The 17,810-nt window shown below is 37.0% G+C and overlaps 1 protein-coding gene across 2 annotated transcripts in view; it reads right to left on the reverse strand.

The window, feature by feature from the left end:
- Window positions 1-203: 203 nt before the first annotated feature.
- Window positions 204-17,810, reverse strand: part of SNX13 (sorting nexin 13) — an 882,412-nt gene continuing 864,805 nt past the window's right edge. For both annotated transcript variants that reach the window (XM_053714126.1, XM_053714125.1), the window contains 3 exons: window positions 14,573-14,641; window positions 4,626-4,738; window positions 204-4,502 (listed from right to left, as the gene is read on the reverse strand). In XM_053714126.1, the coding sequence (XP_053570101.1) occupies window positions 4,255-4,502; window positions 4,626-4,738; window positions 14,573-14,641 (430 nt within the window). In that variant the 3' untranslated portion in view covers window positions 204-4,254. The remainder of the gene's footprint in view (window positions 4,503-4,625; window positions 4,739-14,572; window positions 14,642-17,810) is intronic.

A 17,810-nucleotide genomic window follows, 5' to 3' on the forward strand; every position in this document is an offset into this window, starting at 1 on the left:
CTGTATGAGACTTGGCAGTTTGAAAGCTTGAAGCTTGTATTAGAAGTCGTTGGGTGCAAGAGAATGACTGGGACTGACGTAGAGGGGAGGAGCTATATGCAGCTCTGCTGGGTGAATCCTCTTGCATTTCCTGTTGGGGAGGAGTTATATCCCAGAAGTAATGATGACCCGTGGACTGATCACACATAACAGAAGAAATACTAACATTTTAAATGCAGTAAGAAAAAAAAAATATTCATTCAAAAGTTTGTTTAATAAAACAGTTTTTAACCTTACTTATAATAATAATTGAAAAATGACATGTAATCTTATGAATATCTACCCTGCACTACTGTGTGTTTAACCCCCACAAAAGGGTTAAACACACAGTAGAAGTACCACCCGGTATACACAGAGGACAGCTGGTGCTGAGCAGAAACTTATGCTGATCCATTCAGCAGCGCTAGTCCCACGACTGTGTAATTAGTGCTGTGGATTGGATCAGGGTCAGTTATCGCTCTGGACCAGTAGTTATCCTTTTTGACTGTTAACGGCACTTTAAGGAACATTAAACTACTGGGCACAACTTCAATAGAATTGTTACTAATCACCATGCCTTTGTTTTTCCTCCTGTGCCTTCAGAGCTATTCTATTATTTTAACCCTTTGCCAATTGGTAAAGATCTGCATCTTCATACTGGGCGCGGCCATCTTTGCACTCATATATTCTTGTAAGCTGTGACAGAAGTAGCGAACACTGATCAGCAATGTTGTCAACTTTTTCACATCTGTAACATGTGCTTCGGGTTAGCAAACTCATTACATAGCAGGTGGTTTCGATTATTGCAGTTTTCACACACAATTCAAAAATTACATATATACATAAAAAAGACTGATGCAAAAATGTAAAGCTCCAACTTGATATTGTGCAAGCTAACCCGAAGTACACAACGCAGCTGTTAAAACGCTGGCAACATCACTGATCTGTGAATGCGCACTGCTTGTATCCCTTAAAGCAAGAATATCAAAGTTCCAAGACGGTGGTGCTCAGTATGAGGATGTCAATCGTGATCCAGTAAAGGTGTAAAAACAAGAGAAGTCCTGAAGAGAGCTGCAGGCACAGGATAAAACAACAACATGGTGAGTAGTAACTATGCGATTGTAGTTGTGCCCAGCAGTTGCTTGCCCCTTCCCTTTACTAGTCTTCCTACCCCGTTTCTTCCGTTATAGACGCAGAATCCGAAGCTGTAATGCTAGACTCAGAGTGGATAGAGAGAACCTGCACATGCTCACACTGTCTTCTCTCAGCCTGTGAACCTGCACACGCTCACACTGTCTTCTCTCAGCCTGTGAACCTGCACATGCTCACACTATCTTCTCTCAGCTTGTGAACCTGCACATGCTCACACTGTCTTCTCTCAGCCTGTGAACCTGCACATGCTCACACTGCCTTCTCTCAGCCTGTGCTCAGTAGTATGGGCATGTACCTATTCTCTCTACTGAAGCTAGTGTTACAGATTCAGACTGGCTGTAGAGCTCTGTTTCTATAATGGAAGACAGCTATGGACGACAAGTAAGGTAAATAGGGTTAACTGCTGTTTGATTATATAAATGTTTTGCATTATCTTTCGCTTTTCTCCTTACAGCATTTAAAAGGTAAGTATATTTAAATAATAGGCATAGTGTTTCTTATGGGATTTGTTTGTGTTCCTTTAAAACTAGTAATAATTTAGGATTTGACAGAATACTTGACTAGAAGTTTCTTTGGAAGTGGCACTGCTGATATCTACATAATTTGCACAGAAATTAAAACCTTGAGTGTGAAATTTGATTTTTTTTAATTTAAAATCTGATAAACATTCTTAGAACATCACAACTGTATTTAGTTATGTTAACATCAGTAGCACACGCTTAAAGATGAGCTAACTGAAATGTTTATCCATTTATTTTAGTTTAAAACTATTAAGGCTAAAAACAAGTGCATTTCTTAGACAATGGCACAAACATTTCCAGCAGCTTATTGAAGCACCCGTATGCGGATTGATACTGCCCAGACATATAAGTGCTGTTTACAAACATTGTACAATCAATTTTCGGGATTTTACAGCGGTAATTTGGCAGGATTACATAACTAGCCATTTCACAGTTTGAAACATTTGATATTTTGCAGCACTCTGCAGCTTCAGTAAAAAACAAGGGTCTAAATAAAAGGTTAAAACACACATTTGTATACCAATTTCAGAACTCCATGTTATGATATGTTTACTCATGGACTCACCCTAAAACATAAGCTGCAACTTAGAAATGTGTAAGGACTGCACACAACAGAGTATCTAATGTCATTATTCACATATGAATTTAGTATCACCTGTGAAGAATAAGCTCATTGGAAGAGATTTTTATAAATTGTAATGAAAACTTGCTGAATGCACACAAGTTCTATATTCAATCAAGCATCAATGAGAAAGTTACAGCAACATAATTTAGTTCCCCGTGTGCTTAAATAATACACTAAAGGAACAAAATGACATTTACTAATATTGATGTGATTTTCCTCTGTTGTATGTACCTTTAGCACACACATATCAACACTTTAGGTTTCATGATTTTATTTAAAGGGACAGTAAAGTCAAAGATTGGTCTTTTATGATTAACAGAGAAAGCATTTTGAAACAAATTTAACATTTACTTTTATTATCTAATGTGCTCTGTTCTCTTGGTATCCTTTGTTGAAAAGCCCACATAGGCAGGTTGAGGAGCAGCAGCGCACTACTAGGAGATGGTGCTGAATGGTTGATGCAAATGTATGCCTCATGCCATTGGCTTACCCAATGTATTCAGCTAGCTCCCAGTAGTGAATTACTGCTCCTTCAACAAAGGATGCCAAGAGAATAAAGCAAATTATATAACAAAAGCAAATGGGAAAGTTGTTTAAAATTCTGTCTGAATAATAAAAAAAATGTCCCTTTAAGTGGCTGTTAAAAGAGAGTCACTACTAACTGCAGAGATTTGTATCCTTGTCAATTCATGTTAGTGTACAAAATATAATCAGGAACAAATGCTTCTTTTTGGTATGAACACAGTGACCATATTTTAGATACAAGCATACAGGTCCAGGTAATTTAACAAAACAAAACTCAATAAGTTATACTATCTATGCTATTTGTGCGGGTTAAAGAGTAAAACAAAGATATAACAGGTTATTTGTTCTTCTTGATTTCATTAGGATATTTTTCAAGATAAAGAGGTATATGCAAGTGCAACTCAATCAAATTTCTTTACTTAGTAAAGAGACACACCGAGTGTTCATGTAGCTTCCCCAAGCATGTTCAAGATTTTAAAATAAAGATTTCATCTATATCTTAGACCATACACAAAAGGAGGAATATAATTTAGGCGACTTAAGACCTTACCCTTTGCTTAAACTAACATACTACATGGATAACCATTTGTATAGACACTAAAGAATGCTTTCAATCCGATGCTCAAAGTGTTGTACTTCACCATAAAGATGACGTAGTACTTTTGGGATATCCATGGAAAAGATAAATACAGTAAACTGATATCACCAGAGAGATCCAGAGTTTAAGAACTTTAGTTAATATGCTGTATGATAATTGACAGGTCTGTAGAGACGGTGTAAGACGTGGATACTTTTTAAGTGTTTACTCACTTTCTGACCCACTGTAACGTCATTATGCTTATTGTCTGACACACAGGAATGATTACTCAGGGCTATGAAGCCACAATGCAGAACACTAACCAAAAATTACATTGCACAATATCCCAGCTTTAATACAGTCTCTAGCTCGGTCTTCTGCTACACCACTGTTATAATAACAGTAGTGCAGCAGAAGACCGAGCTGGAGACTGTATTAAAGTGTTATTGTGCTTGTACTTTGTGTAGAAAAAATACAAATCTGGCACCTCTTTACTGAATCCTAAAGCTTAAACTTCCCTTCTGATTTCCTTTTTGTAAAAAAAAAAAAAAGGGTGCTAACCCTACACACAGAATATTACTAGGTAAACATTCGTCTCAATGTTGCAGATGCACCAAATCATTAAAGGTATGCAAATTCAGCTAGACAATTGTTGTACAGTAGTTATGGATGAGAGGAGCCATAATTCTTATGAATGCATTAATATTCTATATGACACAATATGACTGGCGCAGAAACATCAGTAGGTGTTTTAAGCCCCAGAAGATATGCCCAAGCTACTGTTCAGAAATAAAAGACCACAGAGTCTTTAGGACAACACTCGGTTATTTGAAGTGTCACCTCTTCTGTAAAGAAGGCGCTTGAGAAGACTGCAGTCTCTGCTTATATTTCTGCATTCTTTCCGATCTCGAATGCAGTTTATTGAAAAGCTCACGGAACTTGTACTGTGAAAATAAGGTTTCCAGGAAGCCCTCTAAAAAAACATAAACAAGTCTCCTGTTGAGTTGGTTGTGCTGAAACATTTCAAAGACCCGTAAAATCCCTTTACGAGCTGTGTCTGCGCCAATTATGTGTTTTAATTCATCTGAAAAAAAATAATGAAATTATATAGATAAATAAAGCATAATATTTTAGCAGTTTTCAACCTTGAAGACAGAAATGTATAACCTACATTTTTTTCACAACAAAATGTAAGTTTATATATCACCTGGCATAATTTCCAGCAGTTTTGTCTTTGCAGCAACTCTAGTCCGCATTCGGATACTTCGGTCTCTAAGTGGAGGACTCTCTGCTAATATTCCATTAGGCCAAAAGGAGTCTCTGTAATACAACAAGTTTGGTATTAATACTATCCCAATGACACATTTTAACGACAGCCCACATACCCTGTAGGTTGAGTGTGGTTTTCACTGCAAGGGGTTAGACAGTGCATCTCTCATAGACGAGACCGCAGTGTTGCTGAATGCCTCTTGGAGTGCAATATGTAGTAATAGAGCATTTTGCTACTTTCGTTGAGACGTACATATTACAGGGCTAAAAACGCTTTAAAGGCATCTGGCGTACAGTGTACGTCTGTGATGCTAAAAGTTATATATTTAAAAACGGATGGGGATTTACTGCAATGTACAGACACAGTAACTTTATATCTCACCTGTGTTTAAGAAAGTTTACAATGAAATCTTGTGAGATTATAGTGAAATCCCAAAGATCCAAGTAAAGCAAAGTTTGAAATCAGCAATGATGATTGTTTTTTTTCCCATCATGCAGATGTTAGAAAATAGAGTAGCTGTGAGAAACCTGCTCACAGAGCACTTACTCTGGTGAGCTGAAGACATGTTGAGGTAACATATCTTCCTTTTCTAGAAAGAGATGTTTATGTCACATTTTCTAGACATGCTGCAACACTTTCAAATTATTTAGCATACAGGTAACAAGCCCCTTAAGGAAAATTGTGGGTCAGTTCCAAAGATTTCCAAATAAAGTCATTTTGAATAATTTGAATTATTTATATTATTACTATGTTACACTTAAACTTTAGAGCAGACATCCTCAAACTTGGCCTTCCAGAGGTTTTGGAACTAAACCTCTGGAGGGCCAAGTTTGAGGATGTCTGCTTTAGAGCGTTAAAACAGGTCATCTATAAAATGTCTTTGTCAGTCTTAGGATAAACACAAAATGATAGGGCAACAACCTTAACATTTATATTCCAAGAATTAACTTTGAAACAAAGCAAGGAAATAGCACCCGAAGTATTTTTTTATGATAAAAAAACAAACAAAACAACTTGGTTATGAAACAATGCAAGCGGGTTAACAATGTCTTCAGAAAACTAGTTTTAAAATTAACTTTAATCCCTTCCCTTGCTGAGCCATTTCATGTCCATGCTGTAGCACATTTTAGATTTCTGCACTGAGCGGCATTTAAACCTCAATTTAAAGGGACATAACGGTCAAAATATAAATGCATATAGATTATTAGTTTGCATAGAAACATTTTCGCAATAACATAATTAATGTAAGAACTTACCTGATAAATTCATTTCTTTCATAGTGGCAAGAGTCCATGAGCTAGTGACATATGGGATATACATTCCTACCAGGAGGATGCAAAGTTTCCCAAACCTCAAAATGCCTATAAATACAGCTCCCACCTCACTCATACCTAATTTTAACGTTTAGCCAAGAAGCAAGGTGTAAAAAAAGGAATAAAAAGCATACAAAAAGAGGAACTGGAAAAAATAATGTGCTTTATACAAAAAACTCATAACCACAAAAAAGCTAGGGTCTCATGGACTCTTGCCACTATGAAAGAAATGAATTTATCAGGTAAGTTCTTACATAAATTACGTTTTCTTTCATGTAAGTGGCAAGAGTCCATGAGCTAGTGACGTATGGGATATAATACCAAAGATGAGGAAGTCCACGAGTCACTAGAGAGGGAGGGATAAAATAAAAACAGCTATTTCCGCTGAGAAATGAAATCCAAAAATGAATTAAGTTTTTCTAAAAATTTCAAAAAAACTCAAAACAAAGGCATTAGAATCAAACTGAGACGACTACCAGAAGAACCTTTCCACCAAAGGCTGCTTCCGAAGAAGCAAATACATCAAAATGGTAAAATTTATAAACGTATGCAAAGAAGACCAAGTTGCTGCTTTGCAAATTTGATCATTCTTAAGAGCCCAAGAAGTAGCAACTGATCTAGTAGAATGAGCTGTATTTCTCTGAGGCTGAGACTACCCCGCCTCCAAATAAGCTTTGTGAATCAAAAGTATCAACAAAGAAGCCACTGAAATAGCATAAGCTTTCTGACCTTTCCTGGAGCCAGCAAAAATAACAAATAGACTAGAAGTGTTCCTGAAATCCTTAGTAGCCTCAACATAATATTTCAAAGCTCTTACCACATCCAAAGACTGTAAAGACCTTTCAAGATAATTCTTAGGATTAGGACACAAAGAAGGAACAACAAATTTCCCTATTAATGTTGTTAGAATTCACAACTTTAGGCAAAAATGTAAATGAAGTCTGCAAAACAGCTTTATCTTGATGGAAAATCAAATAAGGAGACTCACAAAAGAGAGCAGACAATTCAGAAACTCTTCTAGCAGAAGAGATAGCCAAAATAAATAATACTTTCTAAGAAAGCAATTTAATGTCCAGAGAATGCATAGGCTTAAAAGGAGGAGCCTGTAAAGTCTTCAAAACCAAATTGAGACTCCAAGGAGGAGAAATTGATTTAATAACAGATTTGATACGAATCAAAGCCTGAACAAAACAATGAATGTCAGTTAGTCTAGCAATCTTTCTATGAAATAAAACAGAAAAAGAGCAGAAATTTGTCCTTTCAAAGTATTTGCAGACAAACCCTTATCCAAACCCTCCTGAAGAAAGTGTAAAATCCTAGGAATTCTAAAAGAATGCCAAGAATAATCATGAGTTGAATACCATCAAATATAGGTTTTCCAAACCCGATAATACATTTTCCTTGAAACAGACTTATGAGCCTGTATCATAGTGCTAATCACTGATTCAGAGAAACCTCTATGACTAAGCACTAAGCGTTTCAATTTCCATGCCATCAAATTTAGAGATGTGAGATCCTGATGGAAAAGGCCCCTGCGACAGGAAGTCTGGCCGTGAAGGAAGTGGCCAAGGCTGGCAACTAGACATCCTGACAAGGTCCACATACCAAAACCTGAGAGGCCATGTTGGTGCTATCAGAAACACATAAGAACGTTCCATTATGATCTTGGAGATCACCCTTGAAAGAAGAACCAGAGGTGGAAAAATGTAAGCAGGTTGGTAAAACCAAGGAACTGCTAGAGCATCCACCATCTCCGCTTGAGGATCCTTGGATCTGGAAAGGTATCTTGGAAGCTTCTTGTTCAGATGTGAGGCCATCAGATCTATTTCTGGAGGACCCCACAACTGTACCAATTGAAAAAACACATCTGGATGGAGAGAACACTCTCCGGGATGTAAAGTCTGATGACTGAGATAATCTGCTTCCCAATAGTCTACTCCTGGGATATGAATTGCAGAAATTTGACAAGAGTTGGATTTCGCCCAAGAAAGTAGTCCCTCCTTGATGATTGACATATATGCCACTGTAGTGACATTGTCTGTTTGAAATCGAATATAAAGTTCTCTCTTCAATAGAGGCCAAGCCTGAAGAGCTCTGAAAATAGCATGGAGTTCAAAAACATTGATTGGTAAGCTCGCCTCCTGAAGTTCCCAAACCCCTTGTGCTGTCAGAGACCCCCAGACAGCTCCCCAACCCAAAAGACTTGCATCTGTTGTGCTCACAGTCCATGAAGGATGTACAAAGGAGGCCCCTTGAACAATCAGATGATGATTTAACCACCAAGTCAGAGTGTTGAATGTTGGGATTTAAGTATATCAACTGTGATATCGGAGTATAATCCCTGCACCATTGGTGCAACATGCAAAGCTGTAGAGGTCACATATGAAAATGAGCAAAGGAGATCGCGTCCGATGCTGCAGTCATGAGACCTACAACTTCCATGCACATAGCCACTGAAGGGAATGATAGAGACTGAAGGATTAGACAAGCTAAAACGAACTTAATTTGTCTTGTCTGTCAGAGAAAGAGTCATGGACACTGCATCTATCTGGAAACCTAAAAAGGTGACCCTTGTCTGAGGAATCAAGAAACTCTTTTGTAAATTGATCCTCCAACCATGTTTTTGAAGAAACCACAAAAGTAGTTTCGTGTGAGATTCTACTAAAATGAAAAGATTGAGCTAGTACCAAGATAATGTCCAAATAAGGAAACACCGCAATACCCTGCTCTCTGATTACAGATAGAAGGGCACCGAGAACCTTTGAAAAGATTCTCGGAGCTATCGATAGGCCAAATGAAAGAGCAACAAATTGGTAATGCTTGTCTAGAAAGGAGAATCTCAGAAACCGTTAGTGGTCTGGATAAATCGGAATGTGAAGATAAGCGTCCTGTAAGTCTATTGTGAACATGAAATGACCTTGCTGAACAAAAGGCAGAATAGTCCTTATAGTCACCATCTTGAAAGATGGGACTCTTACAAAACGATTTAGAGTTTTCAGATCCAGAATTGGTCTGAATGAATCTTCCTTCTTTGGAACAATGATAATGATAATTAATAAAAACCCAAACCCTGTTCCTGTTGAGGAACTGGAACAATTACCCCTGAAAGCTCTAGATCTGAAACACACTTCAGAAAAGCCTGAGCCTTAACAGTGTTTGTTGGAACATGGGAAAGAAAGAATCTGAAACCTATTCGATACCCCTGAGAAACAATATTGTTAATCAACTGATTTTGGACAGAATCTGCCCAAATGTCTTGAAACAAATTCAATCTGCCCCCCACCAGTTGAACTGGTTTGAGGGCCGCACCTTCATGTAGTCTTAGGGGCTGTATTTGGTTTCTTATAAGGCTTGGATTTATTCTAATTTGTGGATGGTCTCCAATTGGAACCAGAGGCCTTCGGAGAAGGAGTGGTTTTCTGTTCTTTATTCTGATGAAAGGAACAAAAACGATTTGGAGCTTTAAATTTACCCTTAGATTTCTTATCTTGGGGCAGAAAAACTCCCATACCCCCAGTGATAGTGGAGATAATAGAATCCAATTGAGAACCAAATTAATTATTACCTTGAAAAGATAGAGATAGTAATCTAGATTTAGACACCATATAAGCATTCCATGATTTAAGCCATAAAGCTCTTCTAGATAGAATGGCTAACGACATAGATTTGATTATTAATTTTAACAATATCAAATATAGCATCACAAATGAAAAGATTAGCATGTTAAAGTAAAAGAACAATGCTAGACAAATCAGGATCTGATAACTGCTGTGCTAGACTGTGCAGACAGAAAGTTGAAGCAGAAGCAACATCAGCTATAGAAATAGCAGGTCTAAGAATATAGCCAGTATGCAAATATGCCTTTCTTATATAAGATTCAATCTTCCTATCTAAGGGATCCTTAAAAGAAGTACTATCTTCCATAGGAATAGTAGTATGTTTGGCAATAGTAGAAATAGCGCCATCAACCTTAGGAATTTTATCCCAAAGTTCTAAATTAGACACAGGTAAAGTATACAATTTTTTAAACCTAGAAGGATTAAAAGAAGTACCAGGCTTAGACCATTCCTTAGTAATCATATTAGAGATAGCATCTAGAATAGGAAAAACATCAGGAGTAACCTCGGAAGTCTTAAAAGCAGAATTCAAACGTTTGCTATTCTTGTTATCAAGATGACTAGATTCCTCAATACCCAAAGTAAACAATACTTCCTTTAACAAAGAACAAATATATTCAATCTTAAAAAGAAAGGTTGATTTATCAATTTCAGTGTCTGAAGTAGGATCCTCTGAACCAGAGGAATCCTCATCAGCAGAAAATACTTCAGTATGCTATTGATCAATACAAACTTCATCAGATTTATGAGAAGTAAGGAGAGACCTTTTACGATTATTTGAAGGCGGAATAGCAGTCATAGCCTTCTCTATGGCTGCAGAAATATAATCTTTTATATCTAAAGGAATATCATGTACATTAGACTGAAGGTTTAACAGTAGATGTATTTGTACTTATAGAAACATTATCAGCATGAAACAATTTCTCATAACAAGTGCCACATATTTGAGCTGAAGAAGGAAGATCAGCCAATTTACAACATAAACACTTAGCTTTGGTAGATTTGTTTTCACATAATTTGGTTCCTACAGTAACATCAGAGGCAGGATCAGTTTGAAACATCTTGCAAAATGTAACAAAAAAGAAAAAACAACATTTAAAGAAAATATCCAATTTCCTCAAAATAGCAGTTTCAGGAATGAGAAAACATGCTTATGAAAAAATACTAATGTAAAACAAAAGCAAACATCATAGCCCTCTGTAACAAATGAAAGCAGAGAGCAAAAGAGGGAGAGACCCTCTTTTGCTGCCACAAATCACGTCAACAAAGATGACGCAAATGCAGAGAAAAAACTTTTGGTGCCAAATTTAGCAGGAATTGACACAATTTGCTTCATAACAGGCACGACTTTGTGCCATTTTTTTTTGCGTCACATGGCAAATATATGCAATATATATATATATATATATATATATATATACTTTAAAATATAAAGTGCCAAACATAGCTGAGAGTGTCTTAAAAAAAAAGATATATACTTACATGACACCCATCCACATATAGCAGACAGCCAAACCAGTACTAAAACATATCAGCAGAGGTAATGGCAGAGGAGTATAATGTCGATCTGTAAATGGAGGTGGCAGATGAATCCCCACAACCAAATTTACAGAGAGCCTTAGAATAGATTTCCCATAGGTGAAAACATGGCATCATCAGGCAATACTCCATTACATCCCTCAGACAAACACTGTACTTTGAGAGGAATTGGGCTTCAAAATGCTTAGAAGCGCCTTTCACAGAAGAAATCAAGCACGACTTGCTTCACCATCCTCCAACGAAGGCAAAGTTTGTAAAACTGAGGTATAAGTGAGGTGGGAGGTGTATTTAAAGGCATTTTTAGGTTTGGGAAACTTTGCCCCCTCCTGGTAGGAATGTATATCCCATACGTCACTAGCTCATGAACTCTTGCCACTTACATGAAAGAAATACATATATTGGCAAAAATGCTTCTAATAAAAGCTATCACTGTTTTAGTGTTAACATTTTTCTGTGCCCGTGAAGCATAACTAGATATTCTTAGTGCACCAGCATTTTAAATCCTGCAGCTGCTCAGAGCGCCACTGGGGCTTGTATCATATCAGCAATTAACAAATTGAGTTATTACCAGAAGCTACAAGCAACTTGGGCTCTCTGAGTAAGTGTTTTGTTTAAAATGCATTTTTGCTAATACATGTATATTACAGAAATGCTTATATTCAAAACTGAAATGCATTCATGTGGATTCCAATTTTGGCTGGAATATCCCTTTAAGCTCTTATCTTGTGCATAAAAAAAAACACTCAATAATGACAAAAAGCCACCATACGGAATATACAAAAGTATCAACTTTCTTACGTGTTATGCCGATAATGGATAGAAATAAAATGACTAACTAATGATATTTCAAACTGCACAATATTCTGATTTCAAAGAGGTGTAACAATTTATACATATTCTTGCCCCTTTACAAAACCCACTTAAAATACAAAGAGAAAATAATCGCAGTAAAATCAAAATGATAATTATTTCTACAATCACCCATAAAAAAATTAAGTAAGTGGGTGCTACCATTTGATTGTTATATATAACTTTGATGAATGAAAGACCGTTTTTGAAAAATACTATTAAAAACAGGGGCACTTTCATTCGTCAAAGTTTATAAAGTAGCCGTTTTGTTTAAAAACTTACCTCTCTCCTCTTCACAGCCGGAGCAGCTTCCCCCGCCCGCAGATCCTCTCTTCATACATCAGCAATGACGAATCCGGCTTTCTCCAATAACGGCTTTTCCCCAAGAGCAAACATTGCCTGAGGCCATGCCGTGACTGGAGGAAGCCGTATTCTTCATAGCTGACCTATGAAGAGAGGTTTTGCAGGCGGGGGAAGCTGCTCCGGCTGTGAAGAGGAGAGAGGTAAGATTTTAAACAAAACGGCTGCTTTGTAAACTTTGATGAATGAAAGTGCCCCTGTTTTTAATAGTATTTTTCAAAAACGGGCTTTCATTCTTCAAAGTTGACCTTCACTTTAACAGCTACACAGAAATGAAAAACCTCATTTAAATTGCAGGTCCCATCTTTCAAATCAGGGGTCTTATGTGGTGACAGGGGTGATTAAGGTTCATAGGATCAGAGCTATAAGGGAATTTTTAATGTTAGGACAATCACCTGGGAGTTAAACACAGGTCAATTGATTTTAAAGAGAAGTACAATCTTTTTTAAACAGGCTTTATACATTGATGGTGGGTTTGCATAGGAGCTGGTTCTACAAAGTGACTGCTTCTGCTGTGGGTTTGTTACTCCTCATTAAAACGTTGGGGCAGATATGGTTCTTTTTATAGACCAAAAGGTTACAAAGTAGACAAACAACTGATAACTGTAAAGGCTTAAGACCCCTCATCTGCTAGAGGATTAAAGAGACATGATATCTAAATATTGAAGCACTTGAAAGTGACGCAGCACAGCTTTAAAAAGCTGACTAGAAAATATCACCTGAACATCTCTATGAAAAAAGGAAGATATTTTACCTCAAAAGTTCCTCAGAAAAAACATGCCATTGCAAAGGGACTTAAGCAGCTAATCAAGATGCTATTTCCTGGGCTTGCAAAGTAGCGTGCATCTTTCATGCAAAGGCACACAGTCATGTTATTTCCTTCCCAAGTTTAAGGAAGCCAACTATGAAACCTTCCACGATTTCAGTGAAATCTCATGAGATCACAGTAAAGCAAAGTATGATATTAGCATTGAGGAAGCTGATTGGATGTTTTTTATTTTCTTGTTTTTTACTTTTTTTTTTTAAACAGGCAACTGGCAGTAGCTATAGCATAATTGGTCACACAGCACTTATTGTGAACTGATGAAATTTTTTTTTTTTTTACATAGAGTGATATTTTCTTGTCAGCTTTTTTTACAGTTACACTGTATTACTTTCAAGTGATCAAGCATATGGGTAGTATGTCCCTTTAACTTGTATGTGTTGTCTTTAGTAAATACGGGCCCCATGATGTACATACATTATATATGAGATTTAAGTATTTACTGAAATCGTATTTGATACCTTAATGGACAAAGGAGGGTAATCTGTTTCTCTGTATGATTTATAATGGATGATATAACCGCTGCCCCTTAATTGAAAAACAAACAAAACACAACCTGATGTGGTGCTCAATTGCCCAATGGGAAAAAAAAACGACCTTTCATCTGAAAAAGCAGAATATTCTCTTTCAGGTAGTTGATCATCTGCACCCAAGAGTAACATACAACTCAACTCCTCTTTTGAAAAGGACACATTCCCTTCAAATGGGGTTGGCTAAAATGCAAATCTGTCAAAAGAACTGAAATAAGGGGGCAGTCTGCAGAGGCTTAGATACAAGGCAATCACAGAGGTGTATTACTATAAGCGTGTTGGTTATGCAAAACTGGGGAATGGGTAATAAAGGGATTCTCTATCTTTTTAAACAAAAACAAACAATTCTGGAGCAGACTGTCCATTTAATATTTCAGAAAAAGCACAAATAATGACAGTAAAAGGTTTGGCTATAAACAAAGTGGTGTTAGCAGAAGAAAAAGTATGGTTCTTATGCCACTGTAGTAATCACTGTTAAATATTGTGTACTGATGTGGAAACCACATCTCCAGAAGGCTATAGACTAGAAACTGTTCAAGGAGGGTTTCTAAAATGGTTTATAGAAAAATATAAGACTTACAAGTAAAGATCTATTGTTTTAATATGTTTTTTGTTTTTTTTGTAAATGTACTGAATAAACCATATTTTTTCTGTTGGTGTTCTCTCTTATAAGCCAGTCAGAAACAGACACCTAGGTTTTAGCTGCATACAAACATGCACTTCCTGTTAGTTTCACTTTTAATTAAAAAATTTCTGCATAAACACACTTTTAATATTTTTAACCGCTGTTGACAACAGTGTCTCTTTAAATTAATGTTTATGGTAACTTAAGAGTTTCATCAGAGGTTCTCACCTGAAATGTTTTACATAATCTGCAACTTGATCTGGTGATGTCATTGACTCCACATGGTCGACAATTTTTCTGGAAAGTAGATAAAAAAAAAAAAAAAAAAAAAAACAGATTTCACATATATGTCATGACTTTATTTTCAGTAAAACAGTACTAAATAACATACATTCAGAATAAGGTAAATAATACTTAAAGGGACATGAAAACCATTTTTTTTTCATGATTTAGCCAGAACATACAATTTTAAACAACTTTCCATTTTACTTCTATTATTTAATTTGCTTCCTTCTCTTGTTATCCTTTGCTGAAAAATGTATCTAGGCAAGCTCAGGAGCAGCAGAGAACCTAGGTTCTAGTTTTTGATTGGTGGCTGCATAAATATATCGATTGTAATTGGCTTACCCATGTGTTCAGTTAGAAACCATTAGTGAATTGCTGCTCCTTCAACAAATGATACCAAGAGAATGAAACAAATTGGATAATAGAAGTAAATTAGAAAGCTGTTTAAAATTGTATTCTCTATCTGAATCATGAAAGAAAATGTTTGGGTTTCATGTCCCTTTAAATACTTAATTTATTGAATCACCAACAAAGAGTAATTGGGGCCTTTAATGGTCACAGAAAGAAAGCCACCATATTGGTTAAAGGATATTAAGCAGTCTGTTTCAGTGTTGTTACAAAAAAAAAGCACTAAGCAGTGGCTTATACTCAATAGAAATCGGCGCAATATGTATTATTCATAATTTAAAAGGATTTAATCTTTTTTTTTTTGTACACTATCGGCTAGATTACGAGTCTTGCATTAGCCTTAAAAAGCAGCGTTGAGAGGTCCCAACGCTGCTTTTTAACGCCCGCTGGTATTACGAGTCTGGCAGGAGAGGGTGTACCGCTCACTTTTCTTCCGTGACTCAAGCTTACCGCAAATCCCCTTACGTAAATTGCGTATCCTATCTTTTTAATGGGATTTGCCTAACGCCGGTATTACGAGTCTTGGAAGAAGTGAGCGGTAGACCCTTTCCTGTCAAGACTCCTACCGCATTTAAAAGTCAGTAGTTAAGAGTTTCATGGGCTAACGCCGTAACATAAAACTCTTAACTAAAGTGCTACAAAGTACACTAACACCCATAAACTACCTATTAACCCCTAAACCGAGCCCCCCCCATATCGCAAACACTTAAAGTTTTTAACCCCTAATCTGCTGACCGGACATCGCGGCCACTGTAATAAATATATTAACCCCTAAACCGCCGCACTCCCGCCTCGCAAACACTAGTTAAATTTTTTAACCCCTAATCTGCCGTCCCTAACATCGCCGACACCTACCTACATTTATTAACCCCTAATCTGCCTCCCCCAACGTCGCAACTACTATATTAAATTTATTAACCACTAAACCTAAGTCTAACCCTAACCCTAACAGCCCCTAACTTAAATATAATTTAAATAAAATGAAATAAAATTACTAAAATTAAATAAATTAATCCTATTTAAAACTAAATACTTACCTATAAAATAAACCATAAGATAGCTACAATATAACTAATAGTTACATTGTAGCTAGCTTAGGGTTTATATTTATTTTACAGGCAACTTTGTATTTATTTTAACTAGGTACAATAGTTATTAAATAGTTATTAACTATTTAATAACTACCTAGTTAAAATAAGTACAAATTTACCTGTAAAATAAATCCTAACCTAAGTTACAATTACACCTAACATTACACTATCATTAAATTAATTTACTAAATTACCTACAATTAAATTAAATAAACTACAAAAAAACACACTAAATTACAGAAAATAAAAAAATAATTAAAATTTTTTTTAAAACTAATTACACCTACTCTAATCCCCCTAACAAAATAAAAAAGCCCCCCAAAATAATAAAATTCCCTAACCTATACTAAATTACAAATAGCCCTTAAAAGGGCTTTTTTTTGTGGGGCATTGTCCCAAAGTAATCAGCTCTTTTACCTGTAAAAAAATAATAAATACAATACCCCCCCAACATTAAAACCCAACACCCACACTCCCAGTCCTACTCTAAAACCCACCCAATCCCCCCTTAATAAAACCTAACACTACCCCCTTGAAGATCACCCTACCTTGAGCCGTCTTCATCCAGCCGGGCACAAGTGGTCCTCCAGAGGGGCAGAAGTCTTCATCTGATCCGGGCAGAAGAGGACCTCCAGACGGGCAGGCGGCTTCATCCAGGCGGCATCTTCTATCTTCTTCCATCCAGAGCGGAGCGGGTCCATCTTGAAGCCATCCGACGTGGAGCATCCTCTTCTTCCGACGGCTAAGACTGAATGAAAGGTGCTTTAAATGACGTCATCCAAGATGGCGTCCCTTGAATTCCGATTGGCTGATAGGATTCTATCAGCCTATCGGAATTAAGGTAGGAAAAATCAAGAATTGAGCTTGCATTCTATTGGCAGATTGGAACAGCCAATAGAATGCAAGCTCAATCCTATTGGCTGATCCAATCAGCCATTAGGATTTTTCCTACCTTAATTCTGATTCGCTGATAGAATCCTATCAGCCAATCGGAATTCAAGGGACGCCATCTTGGATGACATCATTTAAAGGAACCTTCATTCAGTCTTAGCCGTCGGAAGAAGAGGATGCTCCGCGTCGGATGTCTTGAAGATGGACCCGCTCCGCTCCGGATGGATGAAGATAGAAGATGCCGCCTGGATGAAGCCTTCTGCCCGTCTGGAGGTCCTCTTCTGCCCGGATCGGATGAAGACTTCTGCCCCCTGGAGGACCACTTGTGCCCGGCTGGCTGAACGCTGCTTTTTTGCAGGTGTTAGGTTTTTTTCAAGCTGAATCTGCCCCATTGTTTCCTATGGGGAAATCGTGCACGAGCACGTTTAGCCAGCTTACCGCTACCGTAATCTCACCTTTTTTGCGGCTAATGCCAGGTTTAAAAAAACCTGAAATACCAGCGTTGTCTTAAGGGAGCAGTGAAAAAAAAATGCTTGTTAGCAACGCACCCCTGTTACCACAAAACTCGTAATCTCAGTGTATATTTGTGCACTGTCCATTACTTCCGGCCACAGCCCTAGAAAGAGGCTGTGGCCTATGTAGGAAAGCTTTAACTAGCCTGATTTTAGAACAACATGAGCTGGTTTACTAAAAAGTAAATATACTAGATAACAGGAAGTCAGAATTGTTCATGCTCAAATCAGTCAGAATGTAACCTAAGTTGCCAAAATTTCAGCTCTCTTATCATACTG

Source organism: Bombina bombina, chromosome 5 (genome assembly GCF_027579735.1).
Source record: "Bombina bombina isolate aBomBom1 chromosome 5, aBomBom1.pri, whole genome shotgun sequence".
Classification (NCBI taxonomy): domain Eukaryota; kingdom Metazoa; phylum Chordata; class Amphibia; order Anura; family Bombinatoridae; genus Bombina; species Bombina bombina.